Genomic DNA, 23,349 nt, shown 5'->3' on the forward strand with positions numbered 1-23,349 from the left:
TGGTGGTTGTTTTGACTACCTAGGGTGCCACCATGCCCAGGCTTGTTCCCAGTTGAAATACCAGAGACTCACACCAGGCAGCCTGAGTGAGAGGCTGTGGGTGTGCAGTGGTCCCTGTGGCTCGAACATACCCTGCCACATAATGACTCTGACCTCCAGACACATCATTGCAGTGCTCCCTGCTCCTGGTTTTCTGGAGCGTTCCTGCAGTTTCCAGCGCCTCTGTAAATGGCATCTTATTTGGAATGTGAGAGAGTGACAACTCTAATGATAATCCAGTGAGAAAGTCTTTGTAATCAGGGCATTAAGCAAACACCATTAGTATTCTCTCTAGGGATTGTAATTAAGAAGTGAGTGCTATGAGCTGTTGTGTAATCATCTTTCTCTACTGTTATATTTAAGGGAAATTTTGTTTATTCTTAAATATTTAACAAATCAAAGGGGCTTAGCAAAACATCCTAATGACTTGACCCTAATGATTATACCTAATTAATTGGTCTTGAGAATGGCTCTTGCCTCCCCAGCTTCATTAGCAAGGCTCTGCTCGCTCAGAATCTTGTAAGTGATTTTCCTGACCCTTTCCCCCTCTGTTTTCTTCATTTAGTTGAGCAACTTGCATCTCAAGGAAGAGAAAATTAAACCTGATGCCAATGGTGAGTAATGAAAAGCTAGTTTGAAAACAAATGTGATTTCCTTTAGTATTTCTGTTTTGGTGTGATGACTGTCTGGGGGAAAATTGTATTTGTTCCAGACAGGGAAGATGGCTGGAAGATACCAGCAATCATTTGATTTGGGAATAAGCGAACTGGATTATATAACCAAAGTGTGTTTAATGTAAAAATGAATATGTCTAATTGACTTATACATTGTTAAATGTATCACTGCCAAAGATTATTTGTTTGTTTATTTTTGAGATGTTTTGCTATAGGGCTCGTGTACTCTCCAGAGAGACAGAGAGAAAGAAACAGAAATCAAGATATCACCCCCCCCAGGGGGCATGGCCACACTGCAATCCCTTCTCTTCCATTCTCCTTGGAATTTTGGACCTACACGCACACATGCCTGGCCTGAGTGAGTTTCAAGTCACTGGGTCCAGGACTCGAATCTTGATTGGCCATGTGGGCATCCAGTGACATAACTACTACGCCATCTGCTGGTCCCTGTTGTTTATTTATGTGTTACTCAATTTGAAATGAGATAGACAAAATAGGAGTAATCCTGAGAATTTACCTATTCTAATGATTCTGAAATCATAGCTATCAAAAATCTAAGACTTCTTTGTTTTTATGTTATGCCAGAGGTCATATAAACAAGTCAGAGAGAAGGAGAGTACCCCACATGGTGGCCTGGTCTTGCCACAATCCTTTTTTACCTCTACTTCTCCATCACTAGGATCCTGGACGTGTGTACACATACGTCTGACGTTTTTCAAGCTGCCAGGGGCTAGGACTCAACCCACAGTTGGCCATGTGGGAAATAGCTCCCTCTGCCCAGTGCTTAACTGCTGTGCTATGCCGCTCCAGTCTCCCAAATGAAAGATTTACATTCAGTTTTTGTTGATGTACTTAATATTATAAGGGAGAAATGCAACAATGTAACATTTACCTGACTCTGAAATTACTTGGTAATTTTTTTTGTGTGTGTGTGTGTGTGTGTGTGTGTGTGCTTTTTTTTGGGTGGGGGGGAGTTTTTGCTGTAGGGTGTTTGTGCTCATCAGAGAGACAGAGAGACAGAAAGTGAGAAATCATCCCCAAGGAGGGATGACCATGCCGCAATCCCTTCTCTATTCTCTTGGTATCTTTGGCACGCACGCACACGTGCCCAGCATGAGTTTAAGTCACCGGGTCTGGGACTCGAACCACGGTTGATTACATGGGAGTCAGGTGACATAGTCATTACGCCAACTGCTGGTCACTTTTCTGTATATTTTAACATAGTTACCATATTACTTGATTATTAAGTTCTGTTAAATCAACAACATATACATAGAATTTTAATGGCAATATTGTGTTCATACAGTGACAAAATATGATTTACACAGATATTCTTCTGTCAAGCATCAAGATAGTCTTTGTGGGTTTTTTTAATAATTTTTTAAAATTATTTTTTAACTTTCATTTATTACTTATTTATTTTTATTTGACCAGAGAGGGACAGAATGGGGGGGAGGATGGGGGGAAGGAAAGCGAGAAAGCAAGCCACCAGATCCGGGACTCAAACCTTGATCAGCCATGTAGGAGTCCAGTGCCCTTAGCTGCCACGCCACCTGCTGGCCCCTTTTGTTGTTGGTTTTAAATTTTGCTAAAGGTTTTATGTGTGTGTGTGTCAGAGAAACAGAAAGAGAGGGAAAGTGAGAAATCACCCACCATGGGGGATGGCCACACCACATTTAATTCTCCTCCATTGTCTTCTGAGGATCTGGGGCATGCACACATGCCTGGTGTGTTTTTCAAGCCACTGGGTCCAAGACTCAGATCACACAATTATCATGTAAAACCAGCAGCCGTAACTACCACTGCTGGCCCATCATCAGGTGGTTTCTGATCACTGACTGCTGGAATAATTTTTCTGTTATAGATCAGAAATATTGATACTATGAAGAAAATAAACATTACTTTTGAGGTAGGGCAAAGGGATCTGGACCAGGAAAGACTTAAAATAATAAATAACAGTTCATAACCTTGGTTAAATAGAAAGAAGGAAATGCTTTTTATCAATGGCTTTGTTTCCTCATTTATTTTTTGTCCCCTAGGCCTTTAAATTTCTAGTGTCATAGAATTTGAATGATCTCAGCTGTTGGGTATGGGATGTGATGTGGAATGACGGCCACTTTGTGTCTGATAAAGGTGCTGCTGTCAAGACCAGTGCTAATGCAGAGAAGACGGACGACGACGAGAAAGGTAACACAGGCTCGAGATATGCAGATGAGCCTCTGCCTTCTGAGAAATGGGTTGACAAGGGTTTTATACCCAACTTGGCTTGATTTTAATAGAAATAGTGCTTGTATAAAAGTTCAACATAAATTCCCTATTAGGTAAAAGAATTATTTTTTTGCTATAGGGCACGTGCGCTCGCCAGACATACAGAGACATGGACAGAAAGCGAGAAATCACCCCCTAGAGGGGATGGTCACTCTGCAATCCCTTCTCCTCCATTCTCCTCTCGGGATCATTGGGCACGCACGCATACGCGCCCGGCGTGAGTTTTAAGCCACCGGGTCCGGGACGCGAACCACGGTCAACTATGTGGGAGTCCAGCGACATAGCCATTACGCTAACTGCTGGTTCCCAGATCTAGGTCTTGAACCACAGTTGGCCATGTGGGAGTCTGGTGCCCTTAACCACCACAGCATCTGCCGACCCCTATAAACTTGAATTTTTGACACATTTAATGTGGATGACAAAATGTGAAACAGCTTATACAGTATCGAGACACAGACTTTGTTAATTCATTTGTTTTGTTTTAATCGTGTTGCATTTACTAAGCTAATAAATTTACGTTTATGTTGAGTGCAAATTGATGGGAGGAATAGATAACCTCTGCAGAGGAGCGCCGTGAGAGTGGAGTTCTGGAGAAGAGTGGGTGACATCCGTTTCATAGCCTTTCTCTAGTAAAACACAATTTTTATCATATTTATAAATGAAAACTATGAATGAACCTTAGCTTAGAAGGCCCAGTACAAATGCTTGTTAGTAGTTGAACTATCAGTGACATTTCAATTCAGATGAATTCATGGTTGATTATATAGACTTTAAAAAAAAAAACAAAACTCTTCTGTTCCTTTTTTTTTTTTTTTTTTTGGTAGAGGTTTTTGTTATAGGGCGTGTGCGCTCGCCAGAAAGATAGAGACAGAAAGCAGAAATCACCCCCCAGGGGGGATGGCCATGCTGTAATCCGTTCTCCTCCATTCTCCTCTCAGAATATTGGGCACGCACGCACACACGCCCAGCGTGAATTTAAGCCACTGGGTCTGGGACTCGAACCGTGGTTGACTACATGAGAGTCCAGTGACATAGCCATTACGCTAACTGCTGGTCCCCTGTTTGTTTTCTTTCTGACAGAGGACAGAGCTGCCCAGTCCTTACTTAACAAGCTGATCAGAAGCAATCTTGTGGATAACACGAATCAGGTGGAGGTCCTGCAGCGAGACCCAAACTCCCCCCTCTACTCGGTGAAGTCTTTTGAAGAGCTTCGGCTGTGAGTGTTTATTTTCTGATTCTTCCCCTTGTGTTTAGATAGAAATCCTAGGCTTGTTATAGTGACTTCAAAACATTCATGGAAAAATGAATCATAATAAGTTTATTTTGGTGTAGAAAATTTCTTCTTTTTTTAATAATTATTTTTATTTAATTTAATTATTTATTTATTTTTAGTTTGACTAGGGCGAGGGGTGGGGGGAGAAGAAATGAGAAAGCAAGCCGCCAGGTCTGGACTTGAACTATGGTCAGCCACGTGGAAGTACAGCTCCCTTAAGCACCATGCCCCTGCCGGTCCTGGTGCAGAAAAATTTCAAAACCCATGTATGCTTTTTTTTTTTAATAATACATATTTTTCATAAGCTTTTTTTCCCCCCCAGTCAGAGGACATAAACACTTACCAAAACATGGACGAAGTACCCCTCAATGGGATTATGGTCATGTTGGAATCCTTTTTTACCATTCCCTTTCCTGTCAGGATTTTGGGCACACTTGCATGTACATGCCTGGTGTATTTTTCACATGGTGGGGTGGGATTCAAACTATAGTTGGCTATGTGGGACTTTTATTTTTATTTTCTTTAGAGAGAGATTTTTTCCATAGGGCACTTACCAGAGAGAGAGAGAGATAGAGAGACAGAAACCAAGAAATCACCCCTGGGGAGAATAGCCACACCACAGTCCTTTCTCTTCCATTCTCTTTTGGGGATTTTGGGTATGTACATACATGCACCTGGTGTGAGGTTTTTTTTTTTTTTTTTTTTTTTTTTTGAGAGGTTTTTGCTATAGGGCTCATGCGCTCGCGAGAGAGACAGAGAGACAGAAAGCGAGAAATCACCCCCCGGGGTGATGGCCATGCCGCAATCCCTTCTCCTTCATTCTCCTCTCGGGATGTTGGGCACGCATGCACACGCGCCCGGCGTGAGTTAAAGCCACCTGTTCCAGGACTCGAACCACGGTTGACTACATGGGAGTCCAGTGACCATTACGCTAACTGCTGGTCCCCTGGCGTGAGTTTTAAGCTGCTGACTCTAGGACTCGAACTGCGGTCGACAATGTAGGAGTCCATTATGCCACCTGCTGGTCCTGGGGTCTGTCTCTCTTAACCACTGTGTGATGGAGCTGGCCCTCCATGAACTTTTTAAAAAATTATTTAATTTTATTTATCATTATTATCATTTTTAATATTGCTGCAGGGCATGTGCACTCAACAGAGAGAGACAGAAAGACAGGGAATGTGAGAAAACAAGCTACCAGGTCTGTGACTCAGACTGTGGTTGGCCATGTAGGAGTCTAGTGCCTTAACTACCATGCCACCTGCTGGCCCCAGCTAACACAAGTCTTAAAAAATTCAATAATTAGGCCAGCAGGTGTGGTGGTTGATGGGCTGGACTCCCACATGGCTGACCGTGGTTCAAGTCTTGGACCTGGCTTCTTTTTCACTTTCCCACTTTCTCTCTGTCTCTGGTAAGTACATGTACCCTATAGCAAATTAAAAAAAAAAATAGCTATAAGGAGTACCAGCAGATGGTGTAATGATTACATTGCTGGACTCCCATGTAGTCCACCAACATCTGATTCCCAGACCTGATCGTCTAAAACTCATGCTGGGCACGTGTGTGTGCATGCCCAAAATACCAAGAGGAAAAATGGAGGAAAAAGGATTTTGGTGTGAACATCCCTTCTGGGGGATATAGTTTCTTGCTTACTGGTGAGCGCACGTGCCCTATAGCAAAACTCTCTCTAAAAAAAAAAAGTAGGAACCAACAGATGGCATAATGGCTGTCTCTACACTCCCACACAGTCAACCACAGTTTGAGTCCCAGACCTGGCGGCTTAAACCTCACATTGGGTGCTTGTGCTTGCATGCCTGAAACCCAAGAGGAGACTGGAGGAGAATGGATTTGGCATGGCCATACCTCCTGAAAGGTGACTTCTCACTTTCTATCTGTCTTTCTGGTGAACACACGCACCCTATAGCAAAAATCTCTCTTTAAAAAAATAGTTTAGGGACCAGTAGGTGGTGTGGAGTTAGGACACTGGATGCTCCCACATGGCCAACCATGGTTTGAATCTCGGACCTCGTGGCTTGCTTTCTCACTTTCCCTCTCTATGTGTGTCTCTCTCTGGTCAAATTAAAATAAATAAATGAAGGGACCAGCAGTTAGCGTAATGGCTATGTCGCTGAACTCCCATGTAGTTGACTACAGTTCGAGTCCTGGACGCGGTGGCTTAAACTCACGCCATGAGCGTGTGCATGCATGCCCAAGATCCTGAGAGGAGAATGGAGGAGAAGGGATTGTGGCATGGCCATCCCCCCTGGGGGGTGATTTCTCGCTTTCTGTCTCTCTATCTGTCTTTCTGGTGAGCGCACGCGCCCTATAGCAAAAACCTCTCCACAAATAAATAAATAAATAAATAAATAAAATAATTTTAAAAATAGCTTATAACAATAATTGAGTTGTGCTAATCTGAATACAGTGTATGAACATAGTTAGAGTTTTTATAAGTTACCTGGAAATTTCTCTTAGTAGCCTAAAGTAGTTATATTACTGCAGTAAAAAAGAGAGAAAAAATTCCCCAGGTATTTTGCTGTTTCCTCAACCCAAAAGACTGTCACTTTCATCTCTGTTTTTCTAGGAAACCGCAACTTCTCCAGGGAGTCTATGCCATGGGTTTCAATCGTCCATCCAAGATACAAGAGAATGCATTGCCACTGATGCTTGCTGAACCAGTCTAATATACCTGTTTCATTTTTAAGTTTAGTTTTATTTGCTATCATTATTAGTTTACTATAGGGTACATGTGCTCACCAGGGAGAGACAAGAGACAGAGAAAAACAAAGCTTCCAGGTTGAACCAGACTTGAACCATGGTTGACCATGTGAGAGTCCAGCGCCTTAACCACTATGCCACCTGCTGGCCCTCTATTCCATTTTTTATCTTTGTTTTTAAAAACTTCTAGTATTTTGGAAAGTTGTTTTTTTGGGTTTTTTTTTGAAGAGGTTTTTAATAAAGGGTGCGTGCGCTTGCCAGACAGAGAGAGACAGAGAGGCAGAAAGTGAGAAATCACCCCCCAGTGGGGATGGCCATGCCGCAATCCCTTCTCCTCCGTTCTCCTCTCAGGATTTTGGGCACACACACACGCACCCGGCGTATGTTTAAGCCACCAGGTCCGGGATGCGAACCGCGGTCGACTACATGGGAATCCAGTGACATAGCCATTACACTAACTGCTGATCCCAGTATTTTGGAAAATTGTACTATTAATATCTGCTCTTTATAGAGCAGAAAACAATGTGAAATAAGAAAAAAAAATGATCTCTCATTTCCTCCCTAACACCATTCACATTTGGAGTACAAACTTGTAGACTTTTCCATGTGAACATGTATACTTTTTTAAGAAATGGAACTATATGTAACATCCTGTATGCTGTATTATTTAACTTAGTTATGTGATCATCTTTTTGTGATGATGAATATACGTATCATTCACATGATTTTATTATGTGTATAAAATGTATAGGGTGGCGTTGTGGTTAAGGTGCTGGATTTCCACATGGCCAACCACAGTTTGAGTCTCAGACCTGATGGCTTGAAAATCACGCCAGGCGCTTGTGCATGTGTGCCCCAGCTCCTGAGAAGAGAATAGAGGAGAAAGGACTACAGCGTAGCCTTCGATTTCTCTCTTTCCCTTTCTCTGTCTCTCTCCAGTGAGTGCATTGCGTGTACCTTGTGGCAAAAACCTAAAAGCAATACGTGTGTGTGTGTGTGTGTGTGTGTGTGTGTGTCTATCTATATATACAGCTAGTGTCAAATGTAGTAGACATAAACCAGTCAGGATCCTGGAAGACCCGAGTGGTATGATTACTAAGGTGATTTTCTGGTGCAGTGCTTCTCCCACTTTAATAGGCACATGAAACCACATAGGAGTTTATTAAAATGCAGATACTAATTTCAGTAGGTTTGAGGTAGGACTGAGGTTCAACATTTCTTCCTTTTTTTTTTAAGATTTATTTTATTTAACTTTATTTATGTATTTTAGTTTGACCAGAGAGGGACAGAATGAGAGAGAGACAAAGAGAAAGTGAGAAAACAAGCTGTCATGTCTGGGACTTGAACCACAGTCAGCCATGTGGGAGTCCAGCGCCCTTAACTACCACGCCACCTGGTGGCCCAAGGTTCAACGTTTCTAATAAGTTTTTTTTTTTTGGAGAGGTTTTTGCTATAGGGCATGTGCGCTCGCCAGACAGACAGAGAGACAGACAGAAAGCGAGAAATCACCCCCCAGGGGGGATGGCCACACCGCAGTCTCTTCTCCTCCATTCTCCTCTCGGGATCCTGGGCACACACGCACATGTGCCCGGCGTGAGTCTTAAGCCACCGGGTCCGGGACACGAACCACGGTCAACTACGTGGGAGTCCAGTGACATAGCCATTACGCTAACTGCTGGTCCCAACGTTTCTAATAAGTTTTCAGATGATGCTGATGCTTCTGGTTTGAGGTTATATTTTTAAAAAAAAGATAATTACTTATTTGGGACCAGCTGTTAGCGTAATGGCTATGTCGCAGGACTCCCATGTAGCCGACCACAGTTCAAGTCACAGACCTGGTGGCTTAAACTCACGGTGGGCACGTGTGCACGCATGCCCAAGATCCAGAGAGGAGAATGGAGGAGAAGGGATTGCAGTGTGACCATCCCCCTGGGGGGTGATTTCTCGCTTTCTGTCTCTGTCTCTGTCTGTCTGGTGAGCACATGCGCCCTATAGCAAACTATAGCAAAAACCTCTCCAAAAAAAAAAAAAAAAACTTATTTTATTTAATTAATTAATTTATTTTATTTTTAATATGACCAGACAGAGACCCAGAGAGAGTGAAAAAGTGAGAAAGCAAGCCACCTGGTCCAGGACTCGAACCATGGTCTGCCATGTGGGAGTGTCCAGCACCTTAATCAGTATGTCACCTGCTGATCCCTCAGATCACATTTTTGTGAACAGGTTCTTGTGCATAAGGAACTTCTGTAAAAAAACTGAGGGGCCAGCCAAGTGTCATGGCGGTTAAGGGGGCTGGAACACACATGGCTGACTACTTGAAAGCCTTATATTACTCATTCATTGCTTTGGTCTGCTTCTTAGACTGCTTTAGGGGCATCTTCTTGCCACCTTCAAAGATGGACCTAGCTCCTGCCACCTCTTCTCCAGACTCTGCCACCAGAAGCCTCTCTTGTTTATTAAGCATTTCTAAGTAGATTATACTTTTAACAGTAGGTGGAAGGGCAGGATCTCGTTAAGTGGTGATACCCAGCAAAGGCTTAAGGAGAGGAGAGAGTTAGCATGTATTTATCAGGGCAGTTGTCCCAGGTAGGGCACAGCCAGGGCAGAAGTCTTCAGATGGGACCACAGCTGGCACGATCTCCAAGCAGCACTGGGGCCATCCTGGTGGTGGAGTAAGAGGACAGGAGATGGAGGTAGAAGCTAAGGAGTATGATGAGGAGCCACATACCCCTCATAGAGCCTCGTAGAAAGTTGTGTGTGTGTGTTTTGTTTTTTGTTTTTTGTTTTTTAATTTGCTATAGGGCACATGTGCTCACTGAAGAGAGAACCAGAGAGAAAGAGAGAAAGTGAGAAAGCATCCCCCCAGCAGGGATAGCCATGCTGCAGTCCCTTCTTCATTCTCTGGGGAATTTTGGGCATGCATGTAAACGCACCTGTTGTGTTTTTCAAGCCGCTGGGTCCACGACTTGAACCCACAGTTGCCCGTGTGGGGTCCAGCTGTCTTAAGCCACTGTGCTCCTGACTGGTCCCAAGGAATTGTGGAGGTTTATTTTAATAGTGATAGAGAGCATACGCATATGAGAGAGAGAGAGAAGCACCCTCGACAGGGTCTCATCATGCCCTGGTCCCCTTCCCCTAGCCCTCCAGCTTGTCAGAATTTGGGGTATGTGTGCACTGACTGGTGTGTTTCAAGTCAGCCAGGCAGGGATCTGAACCCACGATCGACCATAGGGCTGCCGGCACTGCAGTTCAGTGCTCTGATTTTAGCTCCTAGGCTGAATGAAATGAAGAATGATTAGGAGGTTTTTTTTTTTTTGAGCAGAGAAGACATGAACTGATTCATGTTATAAAAGAATCACTGGCTGCTATGTAGAAAATAGATAAAAGATACGGAATACTTCGAATCCCACCATAAAATCTGTGTGATTCTCTGCACCTATGAGGGTAGCATACACAACTCTACTATAGAATCCAAGGTCTGCTTCTGTAAATAACATTGAGTACTAATGTTTAGCTTTCTTTTTTTTTTTGGAGAGGTTTTTCACTATAGGGCGCATGCGCTCGCCAGACAGACAGAGAGAGACATAGAGACAGAAAGCGAGAAATCACCCCCCAGGGGGGATGGTCACGCCGCAATCCCTTCTCCTCCATTCTCCTCTTGGGATCTTGGGCACGCACGCACACGCACCCGGCGTGAGTTTTAAGCCACTGGGTCCGGGATGCGAACCACAGTCGACTATGTGGGAGTCCAGCGACATAGCCATTACGCTAACTGCTGGTTCCCACTAATGTTTAGCTTTAGTGTGCATCTTTACTAACTGAATGGTTGCCTGAGATTCAGCTCCTAAACATTCATGTCCTCGTGCAGCCCACAGAACTTAATCGCCCAGTCGCAGTCTGGTACTGGGAAGACAGCTGCGTTTGTGTTGGCCATGCTCAGTCACGTGGAGCCTGTGAACAGATACCCCCAGGTAAGGACTTGGTGAGCTCAGGCTTTCTACTAATGCTCAGCTAAAAAGGGAATTCTATTTGATAGATCAAAAAGCTGTGTAATACTTTTTGCACAAATGAGAACTCTTTAATTCTAGCACAAGTAATATATGCTGATCTTCTGGTGGTAGCATAAATCTTGCTCCTTTCTGCCAGTTTTGGGTTACCACTTGGCTCCTTTACTTAAAAACTCCTTTGGGGCCATCCAGTGGTGTGGTAGTTGAGGTGGCTGAATCCCATAGGGCGGACCATGCAATTCGGTTCTGGACCCAGCAGCTTAAAGGATACTCTAGGCACATGTGCATGCATGCCCAAAATCCCGAAAGGAGAAGTGGAGGAGAAAGGATGCAGCATGGTCATGCTGCATGAGTGGGTGCTTTCTCCTTCTCTCTCTTTCCTGCAAGCACATATACCTTCTGGCAACATTTTCTTAAAATGAAGGTAAAAAAACAAACAAACAAAAAAAACCGTACTTCATTTATAAGTGTTACCCAATGGAAATTTCTTAGAACTTTCTAAGTGAAAAGAAAGTTAATGTCCAATGGGAATTTCAGCTCTTTACTGGTTTTTTTTTTTTTTTTTTTTTTTGGAGAGGTTTTTGCTGCAGGGTGCGTGCGCTCACCAGAAAGACAAAAAAAGACAGAGAGATAGACAGTGAGAAATCACCCCGCAGGGGGGATGGCCATGCCACAATCCCTTCTCCTCCATTCTCCTCTCGGGATCTTGGGCACGCACGCACACACACCCAGCATGAGTTTAAGCAACCGAGTTCATGACTCGAACCACGGTCAACTACATGGGAATCCAGTGACATAGCCATTATGCCAACTGCTGGTCCCAACCAGCTCTTCACTTTTTTCTTCATTGTCTGAGGTCATGTTTCCTCACCAGTGAGAGACAGAGAAAGAGAGGGAGGAAGAAACCATCTACCAATGGGGCATGGTTATGTTGCAATACCTTCCCCTCCATTTCTTTATCCTGGTGGAATTCGGGGCATGCACAAAGCCTGGTATGCTTTTCAAGCCATCAGGACCAGAATTCAAACCACAGTCGGCCATGTAGGATCTAGCTCCCTTAACCCACTGTGTTGTGGGGCTGGTCCCTAAGAATGAGTTTTTGTACTGCAGTGGTCAGTAGCTGTATTCAGAATCAGAGTAGCCAGAGTCTGACCCCTAAGAATTCTAGTTGATGACTCTACAGCCTAAAGAATCAAATGATATACTTTAATTTATATATTCCTTCAGCCTTAGCTGGAGCAATGCCCAAGTCTGATAGTAATTCCCCTTTGCAGCAAAACCTATTGTGGAATTCTTTTTTTAATTGTGCTATAGGGCAGACACACTCACCAGAGAAAGAAAGACAAGGGAAAGTGAGAAAGCACTACCAAAGGGGGAGGCGACACCACAGTCCCTTCTCCTCTCAGGATTTTGGGCATGCACACATACGTGCTCAGGGTGTCTTTCAGACTGCAGGGTCTGAGACTCGGATTGTGCAGTTGGCCCTGTAGGATCTAACCACCTTTGCGACTGCCCCTCTGGCTTGCCCAGAATTCTCATTCTCTATATACTCTCCCCCAGTGTCTGTGCCTCTCCCCAACATACGAGCTCGCCCTCCAAACGGGAAAAGTGATTGAACAAATGGGCAAATTTTACCCTGAGCTGAAGCTAGCTTATGCTGTTCGAGGCAATAAATGTGAGTATAAGTACATTATCCTGAAACACTAGCCAATTACTTTTTTTATTCTGAAATCTTTCAAAATAATTTGGAAATAATATAATGAACATATCTATGCTCTCTACCTACATTTAAAAAATCTAACATTTTGCCTTCTTTGCTTTAACTCTATGTGTATATGTGTTTCTGTTGAACCATTTGAAAGCAATTGCAGACATTGTAACTATTTTTGAAATAGTTTTTAAAAATAATTATTTAATTTTCTTTGTTATTTTAATGTGCACACCAGAGAGAGAGTGAGAAAGCAAGCCACCAGGTCCATGACTCGAACCAGTCATCCATGTGAGAGTCCAGTGCCCCAACTACCATGCCACCTGCTGGCCCCTATTATTATTTTTTAATTGACAGAGTGGTGTGTGTGTTTGGAGGGGGGGTATGAGAAAGCAAGCCATCAGGTCTGGGATTTGAACTGCAGTTGGCCATGTGGGGGTCCAGTGCCTTAACCACCAGGCCACTTGCTGCCCGACATTGTAACTATTTAAAAATAGTTTAGCAGTGCCCAGCGTCCTGATCAGATGGAGAGTTGGAGGGAAAATGTTTGCAACATGATCAGGCTCCCTTAGGGATGCTTTCAGGTTTAGCCTGCATCTCATAAAAGTGTTCTTTGGCATTTTCATGACCCCCTTATTGCAACCAAGAAAGTTAACAGAGTCCCTAGAATAATGTCTAGTCCATTTTTGTTCCTCTCCAGTTGTCCCAAAAGTGTCCTTGTGGCTCTTCTGTTTTTGAACAGATTGAATCTGTGTTTATGTGTTATATTTAATTGTTACATAGTCTAAAATTGTCCCTCCCTTCTCCCACCAGTTTTTTTCCTCTTTTTTTTTTTTTTTTTAAATTCAGAGGCCAGCCAGAGCACCCCCCATGGAGAATGGTCACACTCAACCCCTTCTACAATTCTCCCTCCTTTAGGGATTTTGGGCATGTACATATATGTGCCCAGTGTTGGTAGTTGAGGACTCAGCTGCACAGTCAGCCATGTGGGCTCCTGTTCCCTTAACCTGTAGGCTATGATGCTGACCCTATTTTTCTCTCTTCATCTTTTGTTCTTTAGTTTTTGGGATTTTTTTAAAGAGGTTTTTGCCTTAGGGCATTTGTGCTCTCCGGAGAAACAGAAAGACAGTGAGAGAGAAAATGAGAAGTCACCCCAAGGCAGTATGGCTGTACTGCAATCCCTTTTCTTCCCATTCTCTTCTTGGGATCTTGAGTACATGCACACATACATGCTTGGCATGAGTTTGAAACCACTGGGTCTGGGCCTCGAACCATGGTTCGCCATGTAGGAGTCCAGTGATGCAACTACTGCACCATCTACTGGTCCTACTTTAGGAGTTGTTTTATATATATATATATATATACACACACACACACATTAAATTTTATTTCTTCTTCTTCTTTAATTTCATCAGAGACAGACCGGGAGAGGGAGAGGGAGAAAGCAAACTGCCAGGTCTGGGACTCAAACTGTGGTTATTCATGCGAGACTCCAGCACTTTAACCACCACACCACCTGCTGGCCCCCTAGATTTTTGTTTTTGTTTTTTAATTGACAGAGGGGATGTGTGTTTGCTGGGGAGAAAGGAAAAACACTCCCCAGTGAGGCACGGTCATAATGCAATCCTTTTTCCTCCATTTCTCCTTCACATCAGGATTTTGAGCATACAAGCACACATACCCAGCATGTTTTTCAAGCTGCCTAACTGAGGATTCAGACATGGTCAGCTGTGTGGGATATAGCTCCCAGTGCATGGTGCTGAACTACTGCACAATGGAGGTGGCCCTACCTTAGTGCGTTTTACAACTAATGATTTGTAAGTAACTTAAAAAGTGGTTGTAGAAGTCTGCTATGAGACCAGACCCAGTAAAGCACTCTATGAGGCAGACCCACTTGGGCAGGGTGCCATTCATATCTGAGACTACTCTGAGATCCCTGGGCACACGTGTGTGTGCCCATGATCTGGTGTGGCTGACTGGGGTAAATCATGGTGGCGGGTCCCTATAATGACTGCTGGTTTGCTCTCTACCTCTCTCGTGCAATAAATAAATAAAAAATAAACTAAGAAGTTTGGTCAAGTAGTTCCAGGCTCTGTCAGTAGGGCAGCCATTAGCATACCGACCGCAGTGGTAGAAACTGTGTGGGAAGCCATGTGGCTGGCCACAGATCTCAATCCCAAGTCATCCTGAAAACAGGTTGGGTGCATGTCCACAATCCTGACAATCTGGAGGGCTGAGGAACGTGATTGCTTTGTGCCCAAACCCTCTTAAGTGTGCTTCTCTCTCTCTGCCTTGCACCAGTGCTATCTTGAGTTAAAATAAACTTTCAAGAGGAAATTTGGTGGGGCTGGGAGGTGGCATGATAGTTAAGTCCCTGGGTTCCCATATGGCCGACTGTGGTTTGAATCCTGGACCTGGTGGTATGCTTTCTTACAATCCCTCGCCAATCCCTATCTCTCTGATGACTACATCAAGTTTAATAATAATAATAAAATAAATAAATTTAAAAAATAAAATTTGGTTAAATATTATAGATCTTTAAAACAAACATGACTATGGCTCTTGGAAATCAAATATACACATAAACTTTTTTCTATACACACAACCTTTTTTTTCTTTTAGAGTTTTTTGCCTTATGGTGCATGTGCTCACCAGAAAAAAACACAGAGACAGTGAGAAGGGAAGTGTGAAATCACCCTCTGGTGGGGATGGCTACTCCACAGTCCCTTCTCCATTTTCCTCCCAGGATTCTTTGTATGTACGCACATGCACCAGCATGAGTATCAAGCCACCGGGTCTGGGACTCAGACCACAGTGAACCATGTGGGAGTCCAGCACTGTAACTGCTACGCCATCTTCTGGACCCCACACAAACTATTCTTTCCCACACAAACTTTTCCTTTTTTGTTAAGAGAGATTTTTGCTATAAGACACATGCACTCATTGGAAAGACAGAGAGACACAAAGTGACACAGAGTGAAAAATCTCCTCCCAGGGAGGATGGCCATACCACAATTCCCCCTCCTCCATTCTCTCCTTGGGATCTTGGGCATACACGCTCATGTGCCTGGCTGTGAGTTCCAAGCCCCTGGGTCTCGGACTCGAAGCACTGTCAACTACATGAGAATCAACAGTGCAACCATGACACCATCTGCTGGTTCCTCGGAGGCGTAAAACTCATGTGGGAAGGAGAGGCAGCAGGTAGCATGGTAGTTAAGGCACTGGATTCCCACATGGCCAACCATAGTTTGAGTCCCAAACTTGGCAGCTTATTCTCTGTGTGTGTGTGTGTGTGTGTGTGTGTTGGTTAATTTTTTAAAAATTAATAAAATTAAATATATCTTTAAAAATAAATAAATAACACACCAGGTGTGTGTACATGCATGCCCAAGATCCCAGGAAGAGAGTGGAAGAGAAGGGATTGCAGGGTGGCCGTTCACCCTGGGGGGCGATTTCTCACTTCTGTCTCTCTCGAGGAGTGCATACTCTCAATAGCAAAAGTCTCTCTAATAAACAGACCAAAAAAAGCGAAATTCTTGTCAGTTTTGGACTGCACAGAACTGAGGAGGTATGAGTCCTCTAGGTCCAGTGGGGAAGCACGTTTTCTGAGGCAGTTTCTGTTTTCAGGAGATTAAGCTTTTCATTATAAATGCCATCTTTGTTTTTCCTTTTTTTTTTTTTTTTTGGAGAGGTTTTCGCTATAGGGTACGTGCGCTCACCAGACAGACAGAGAGAGACATAGAGACAGAAAGCGAGAAGTCACCCCCCGGGGGGATGGTCATGCCGCAATCCCTTCTCCTCCATTCTCCTCTCGGGATCTTGGGCACGCACGCACACGCGCCTGGCGTGAGTTTTAAGCCACCGGGTCCGGGACTCGAACCGTGGTCAACTACGTGGGAGTCCAGCGACATAGCCATTACGCTAACTGCTGGTTCCCTAAATGCCATCTATTGACTTAGGTGGAGGACTTAAAGGCCATGACCATATGTGAAGTAGATGCCAGGGAAGCTAAGGGGGCAGAGTTCATTGGAAAGAAACTACATTGAAATGTCTGTGACTGACCACAGTTCAAGTCCTGGACCTGGCCCCTTGCTTTCTCACTTAGCCTTTTTCTCTCTCTGTCTTCCCCTGGTCAAATAAATGAATAAATGATTTTTAAAAAGGGGAGGGAGTCCAGTAGGTGGTATGGTGGTTTAGGCACTGGGCTCCCACATGGCTGACCATGGTTCAAGTTCTGGACCTGGCAGCTTGTTTTCTCACTTAGCCTTTCTCTCTCTCTCTGCTTAAATTGAAAATAATAATAATGATGATGATAAATAAAATTAATTAAAAAAAAAGAAAATGTCTAAAATGTAGTCCCAGGGGGCCAATGTTGATAGAGAACGAACTGAAAGTATCAGGTTCTTGAAAGAGATTTGGTGATTATAGACAAAGAAAAACATGTTACTAAAAGGTTTTTATCTTATTGTTTATAAACTGTGTCTTTTCAGCATTTTTATCTGTTTTTGTGTCCAGTAAGTACAATAGTGTTATGCCAACCTTTCGTTAAAAGATTAATGCAAATGCCAAGCTACAGGGACTAACAGTTGGCATAATGGCTATATCACTGGACTCCCATGTAGTCCTGGACCCGGTGGCTTGATGCATGTGTATGCGTGCCCAAGATCCTGAGAGGAGAATGGAAGAAAAGGGATTGTAGCATAGCCATCCCCCCTGGGGGGGTGATTTCTCACTTTCTGTCTCTCTCTTTCTGGTGAGTGCACACGCCCGATAGCAAAAACCTCTCCAAAAAAAAAATCATTGTAGGAGTTATAGATATAAGAAACAAAGCAAAAAGCCAAGCTACAATAAATAAAGTTAAAAAAAGATTAATGCAAATGGAAAAAACATTTTCACTAAAATACATAAACTACTAGGTCATGAAGAAGGTCATGTACTTTTCTATGTTCTTCTCTGCAAAAATGCATTATGACTGTCCTGATGACCCAGTAACTTTAGCACTTCTCAGAGAGGAGCAGGCCCCTGGCCTATTGGTTAAGCCTAATCCCACATGGCTAACCACAGTCCTGGCAGCATGAGAACATGCCAGGTATGTGTGTGTGTACCCAAACCTCAACAGGATGGCAAAATTGAGAAGAGATTGTGCCTGACCAGACCATTCTACAGGGAAGAGGGGCTTTCACTTTCCCCTCTGTCTCACTATCTCTCTGGAGAGCACACATGCCCTTTTGCTATTAAAAAAAATGGGGCCAGCAGGTGGTGTGGTGGTTGAGGGCACTGGCTTCCCACATGACTGACCTTGTTCAAATCCCAGACTTGGTGGCTTGCTTTCTCACTTTCCCTCTCTCTTGCTAACTCTGCCCCCTTCTGGTCAAATTACAGTAAATAAATAAATACATACAAATAAAACAATTCTTTAAGAAAATAAATAAAAAGAGCTTATTAGGGAGGACAGCTGACTTTGCCATAGAAAACTCTCGGGTGTCCACAGTGGAAAGAGGGCAGAAGATCAGTGAGCAGATTGTCATCGGCACTCCTGGGACCGTCCTGGACTGGTGCTCCAAGCTCAAGTTCATCGACCCCAAGAAGATCAAGGTGTTCGTCCTGGACGAGGCTGACGTGATGATAGCTACTCAGGGCCACCAAGACCAGAGCATCCGCATCCAGAGGTAGGATGGGCAGGGAGGGGCTTCCCAGCCTCCGGCCTGCAGCACCTGCTCCCCTGACCGGCCAGGCCCCCCGAGGCTCCCGTCAGGTTCTGCAGAACTCACAGCAGAATGTGCGTGGCAGGCCGTGTCCACGTCAGCCCTGACCACACTCCTGCCTGAGTGGAAAGGAGCCCTGGGGCTCTGCCCAGCCTCGTGCCCTCCAAGCCCGCTGCTGCTTCTCCCCACGCTGCAGCCTCTGGGGAGGTGGAGGCTGGTGCCTCCCGTGCACGCCTGGGATCTCGCCACATGCCTGGCCTTACCTGACAGGATGCTGCCCAGGAACTGCCAGATGCTGCTGTTCTCTGCCACCTTCGAAGACTCTGTGTGGAAGTTTGCCCAGAAGGTGGTCCCAGACCCCAATGTCATCAAACTGAAGCGTGAGGAGGAGACCCTGGACACCATCAAGCAGTATTATGTCCTGTGCAACAACCGGGACGAAAAGTTCCAGGCCCTGTGTAACCTGTACGGAGCCATCACCATCGCACAAGCCATGATCTTCTGCCACGTGAGTAGCCCCGCTGCTAGCACTACAACCTGCTGGGCAGGGAGGGCCGTGTCCCACCGTGTGAAGTGGGAAAAAGGAAACCCTGAGTTATGTCCTCTGCTTGCCCCGGCGTCTTACCCTTAGGTTGTAATGAGGTAGCAGGGGAAGACTCTGTGAAGAACTGAACCTTCTTTGAGCCCCTTTGTAGAGGTTACTTGAGAACAACCCTAAATAACATCCAGTGAAATGATTACTAAACACCAAGAATATGCACCATTTAGGACTGAAGGTCTTTGACTCATAGCACTATTTCTAGATAAAATATTAAGAGCTGTGAAGTAATTTATCAGAGCATACGGTTAACATTCTCTGAAAAATTTAAGGCTAATTGACTGAACTCAGCATGGCATGGCATGTATTTTAATGGCTAAACCCCCCTTTTTTTAAGGATCTTTTTTGCAGGTATCTTCATTTTTTTCTTTTTTACAGGTTTCTTCATTTAAAACAATTCTTTTTGCTTCAGACCCGCAAAACAGCGAGTTGGCTGGCAGCAGAGCTGTCGAAGGAAGGCCACCAGGTGGCGCTGCTGAGTGGCGAGATGATGGTGGAGCAGAGGGCTGCGGTGATTGAGCGCTTCCGAGAGGGCAAGGAGAAGGTTCTGGTGACCACCAACGTGTGTGCCCGTGGTGAGCAGGGACCGTGTCCTGGTCTGCCAGCCTCAGGCTCCATGAGGATCCGTGTAACCGGGAAGCTCAGATGGCCTCGGGGAGGTCAGAGGGGTTGCTGGTGACAGTCCCGCATGGGTCTCCCTCGGAGACGGGCACTGCTGCAGACCTGGCAGTCCTGGTGGGGGAAGGGCAGCGTGCAGGCCTCTGGCCAGCGAGGACAGAGCCTGCTCTTCCCGGGCCCCCACCAGTGTCCTTCCAGATCCTCGTGTCTAACAGGGCTTTCTGCCCGAGTCTGTCGTTCTGTCAGCACCTGCCAAAGCTCCCCCTCAGCTTTCTGCTGCGGGCCCATCTGTGCCCTCTCGGGAGCCTGGCTATCTTAGGGCCGGCCTGTTCCAGGCTCTCCTCCTGACCCCGAGATGGCGTCCGTAGCCCTGATGGGAGTCAGTGAGCCCGGCCTCCACGGTCACCCCCGTCTGTCTCGACTCCCCTTCGCCCAGGCATCGATGTGGAGCAAGTGTCTGTCGTCATCAACTTCGACCTTCCCGTGGACAAAGACGGGAACCCGGACAACGAGACCTACCTGCACCGCATCGGGCGCACCGGGCGCTTCGGCAAGCGGGGCCTGGCGGTCAACATGGTGGACAGCAAGCACAGCATGGGCATCCTGCACAGGATCCAGGAGCACTTCAGTGAGTCACCGAGGGTGCAGCCTCAGGGAGGGCGGGCGTTCTGGGTCCCAGGAGAGGCCTTTGTCCCTGTGCACACCCGTCTCCTTCCCTGCCTCGGGGATGTCTGTAGGGAGCACACTAGAGGTAGCCTCAGGGACTGAGGTGACAGTCTCCCCACGTCCTGGCTCCAGGGCTCGGGGCTGCCCCTGTTGCCTTCTGTGACCGGGTCCCTGCGGACCCCTGCCCGCGCCTGGAAGCCCTTGGGGTCAGCAGAAGGGTCACAGGGGGCCCAGAGAGAGACACATGTTCCTAGGCAGGGCCAGGGGCTGGGCTCCCTCCCTGCTGGGCTGTCCCTTCCCTAGGCGACTTGGCTGTGTCTCTGTGGCAACCCATGTCCATCCTCGTCACGTCTTTCCCCCAGATAAGAAGATAGAAAGGTTGGACACGGATGATTTGGACGAGATTGAGAAAATAGCCAACTGAGCAGCTGCGCCAGCCATGGGTGCCCGCCCTCAGTTCCACCCTTGCCCGGAGACAAGTGCTCTCACCCCGGCACAGGCCTCGACGGTCACCAGAGACGGCGGGCGAGGACAGAGAAGCTACCTACCTCATTCTCAATTACGTTGGACTTCACAAAAATCCGTGCAAATGATGGGGGATGGTAGAAAACGTTTACACAACTTTGGAAGATTAGGCGTGAATACACAGAAATTTACTTTGGGGAATCCCGTCTGGTTTTGGCCAGCGTCCCCGCGATTATGCTAATCCAGATGCTCTGGCTAACCGTTTGCCTCGGAGCTCCCGTGCAGCCCCTGCCTGTTTTGGCGTGGCCAATGTGTGAGTGACTGAGTAGCAGTGAGGAGGGTAGCCCCCAAAGGGTACGAGAATGAATCCGGCCATGGAGTTTGGAGTGTGGCAGCAGAGGAGGCCTATGGCTGCTACTTTGGACCTGAGGTCGGACAGCTCATCTGAGTGTCACCAGCCCTCTCTGACCTAGAAGCCACAGCAGGAGGGTCTTTGTGGACATGGACCTGCCAGCCTTTGGGGCCTGTGTATGCGGGTTTTGTCACAGGAATGTGGCCTCTTCTCAGCAGGTGTGGCCTGGATGTGGCACACATCTGAGATAGGCCAGCTCTTTGCTTTTGCTTGAGCGAATCCTGAGGTGGAGTCATCGCACAGAATTGGTAGTGGCCCTCGCTTGCCACATCGTCTTGTCTCATGGGGACTTGTGGCATCTCTTTTACCTCCCTAATATTGCCTTGACTCTATAGTAGCTCCAGGATATAAAAGGTGATCTGAGGTTTGGATTCACAGTGCAAATTATGGTTTCAGTCTCATGGCCAGCCTCAAGGTGGCTCTTCCTGTGGTCAGCAGAAGTCTCAAATTTTTGCTTTATCTCCAGATCCCAGAAGGCAAGTTTTTTCACAACTAGAAAATGATTTCAGCTATTCAGCATTTTGATCATAAAGGGATTCTGAATGTCTGTGGGCACCGCGTTTGGAATCCAACATGCCACCACGGGACTAAATGGACCAGAGCCACTCATCTGCCCACGGAAAGAGTAGTCACCAAGGCTTCTGCTCCATCCTTCCAGGGTGCGCTTGTGTGGAATAGCCTGAGTGAGCAGTAGTGATGGACACATCCTCAGTGTGGCCAGAATAGTTGTACCACGTGAGAGACAAAGCAGAGTGGAAGCGGAGATGCAGGAGCAGCGTGGAGCCCCAGCCAGGAGTCTTCGTCAGCTCCTTGGCCCTTTGAAGGGTGGCCACTATGTATGACCTGGAAGAAGAAATTTATCTGATCAGAACTATTCTAATCCCAGATCTTCCTTGTAGGCATTTCTGTGTTTTAGGGTCAGATCTGTCTCCTGGGAGGGAAGGGGCACTGTTAGCCTACGATGATTTCCTTAAGCTGACACCATAGACTGATAGACTGAGAGTCATTTTTTGGTTCATTCTCATCCATTCGCAGGTCTTAGAAGAGAAGAAAACTAAAAACCCTGAAATGACTGCAAAAGTGCAGTGATTAAAGTATAGCCTCCTCACTGTGCTGCCGGCTGTCTGCACTGCCCTGTCGCCTAGTAACACAGGTCACATAGCTGTGTTCAGGGCTGGGTGTGAGGAGGACACCAGGAAGCGGCTGCTGCAGAATTTACAGTAGCAGGAGGAAATGGGGACCTGGTAGATGTGCACATCCACAGTTTGTAGTCGGGGCTCTTGGATTTCTAAGACTACCTGATGGGTTTTGTAGAATCCATGAAGTGTACACAGTAGTTTGAGTTTAAATGCAAAGGAGTGCGTGTCTTCTAAAAAGGTAGGCTTACTATTGTGGGTGCTTCTGGGTTGCCACCCGTATTACTGCAGTTCGTGCGCCTTCACAGTCCACACCATTCCTGCCAGTGGCTGGCCCTCAGGGCCTGATGGTGCACATGCCTCTGTGACCTTGTGCAGCCTAGAGACAGGAGTGATGTAAAGATAATGGTGAATGGGGGGCTTCAGTCCTGGGATTCTTTTACTGAGTTCAGTAAGTTTCTCTATGTGAAATAATAAACTGTACTCTAAAACATGGAAACCTGGCAAATGGAAATCTTGGTCAATGGACAATTCAGGATGTTTGTCATCCATAAACAATAGATTTTGTTGGTTTTTCTTTGATGCTATTCATTGACTGTGTGTGTAAGATTTATTCTTTATTGCTATTTCTTGAACTTAATTGTGACATGTTCATGTTACTAAGATAACATTCAGGAATACAAGAAGGAAACAGCAGCCTGCTTGGGTTTGCTGGTATTGGTGGTCATACATCAGTGAAGAGCCCCATGTCACCCCACAGGCAGTTGTGACCAGGCATTAGTCCATTTCTCCAACATGAGCACTCAGGACGGCTGCATAGGCCAAGGGCCCTCTCAGTGTTGGGGAGCTGCTGGGATTCTTTTCTTCCTATCAGCAGGCCCAAGAAGGCAGGCTAAGTATTCAGAGAGAAGGCAGATACCAATGTGCTCCTGGAATTCTGTTCTCATCCTAGGAAAGGAATAGAAGTAGGGCTTGGAGGTAGGCCTTCTCCCTTTGTTGTTTCCATCTCTGGTTTCTTACTAACATGAAGGCCGTTCCATACATAGTGTCATTGTGTCTAGAGGT

The 23,349-nt window shown here is 45.8% G+C and overlaps 1 protein-coding gene across 3 annotated transcripts in view; it reads left to right on the forward strand.

Moving 5' to 3' along the window:
* The window catches only part of DDX19B (DEAD-box helicase 19B), a 36,834-nt gene extending 13,963 nt beyond the window's left edge, over positions 1-22,871 (forward strand). For 2 of the 3 annotated variants that reach the window (XM_006152649.3, XM_006152650.3), the window contains exons 2-12: positions 605-653; positions 2,847-2,900; positions 4,062-4,197; positions 6,836-6,928; positions 10,838-10,940; positions 12,537-12,651; positions 18,176-18,353; positions 18,660-18,897; positions 19,400-19,562; positions 20,042-20,233; positions 20,634-22,871. In XM_006152649.3, coding sequence (XP_006152711.1) covers positions 605-653; positions 2,847-2,900; positions 4,062-4,197; positions 6,836-6,928; positions 10,838-10,940; positions 12,537-12,651; positions 18,176-18,353; positions 18,660-18,897; positions 19,400-19,562; positions 20,042-20,233; positions 20,634-20,695 — 1,383 coding nt within the window. In that variant the 3' untranslated portion in view covers positions 20,696-22,871. Of the gene's footprint in view, positions 1-604; positions 654-2,752; positions 2,901-4,061; positions 4,198-6,835; positions 6,929-10,837; positions 10,941-12,536; positions 12,652-18,175; positions 18,354-18,659; positions 18,898-19,399; positions 19,563-20,041; positions 20,234-20,633 lie in introns of all 3 variants that reach the window. The other variant, XM_027773509.1, reaches the window with a different exon arrangement.
* Positions 22,872-23,349: the final 478 nt, after the last annotated feature.

This window comes from Tupaia chinensis, unplaced genomic scaffold (assembly GCF_000334495.1).
Source record: "Tupaia chinensis unplaced genomic scaffold, TupChi_1.0 Scaffold000355_1, whole genome shotgun sequence".
Lineage (NCBI taxonomy): Eukaryota > Metazoa > Chordata > Mammalia > Scandentia > Tupaiidae > Tupaia > Tupaia belangeri.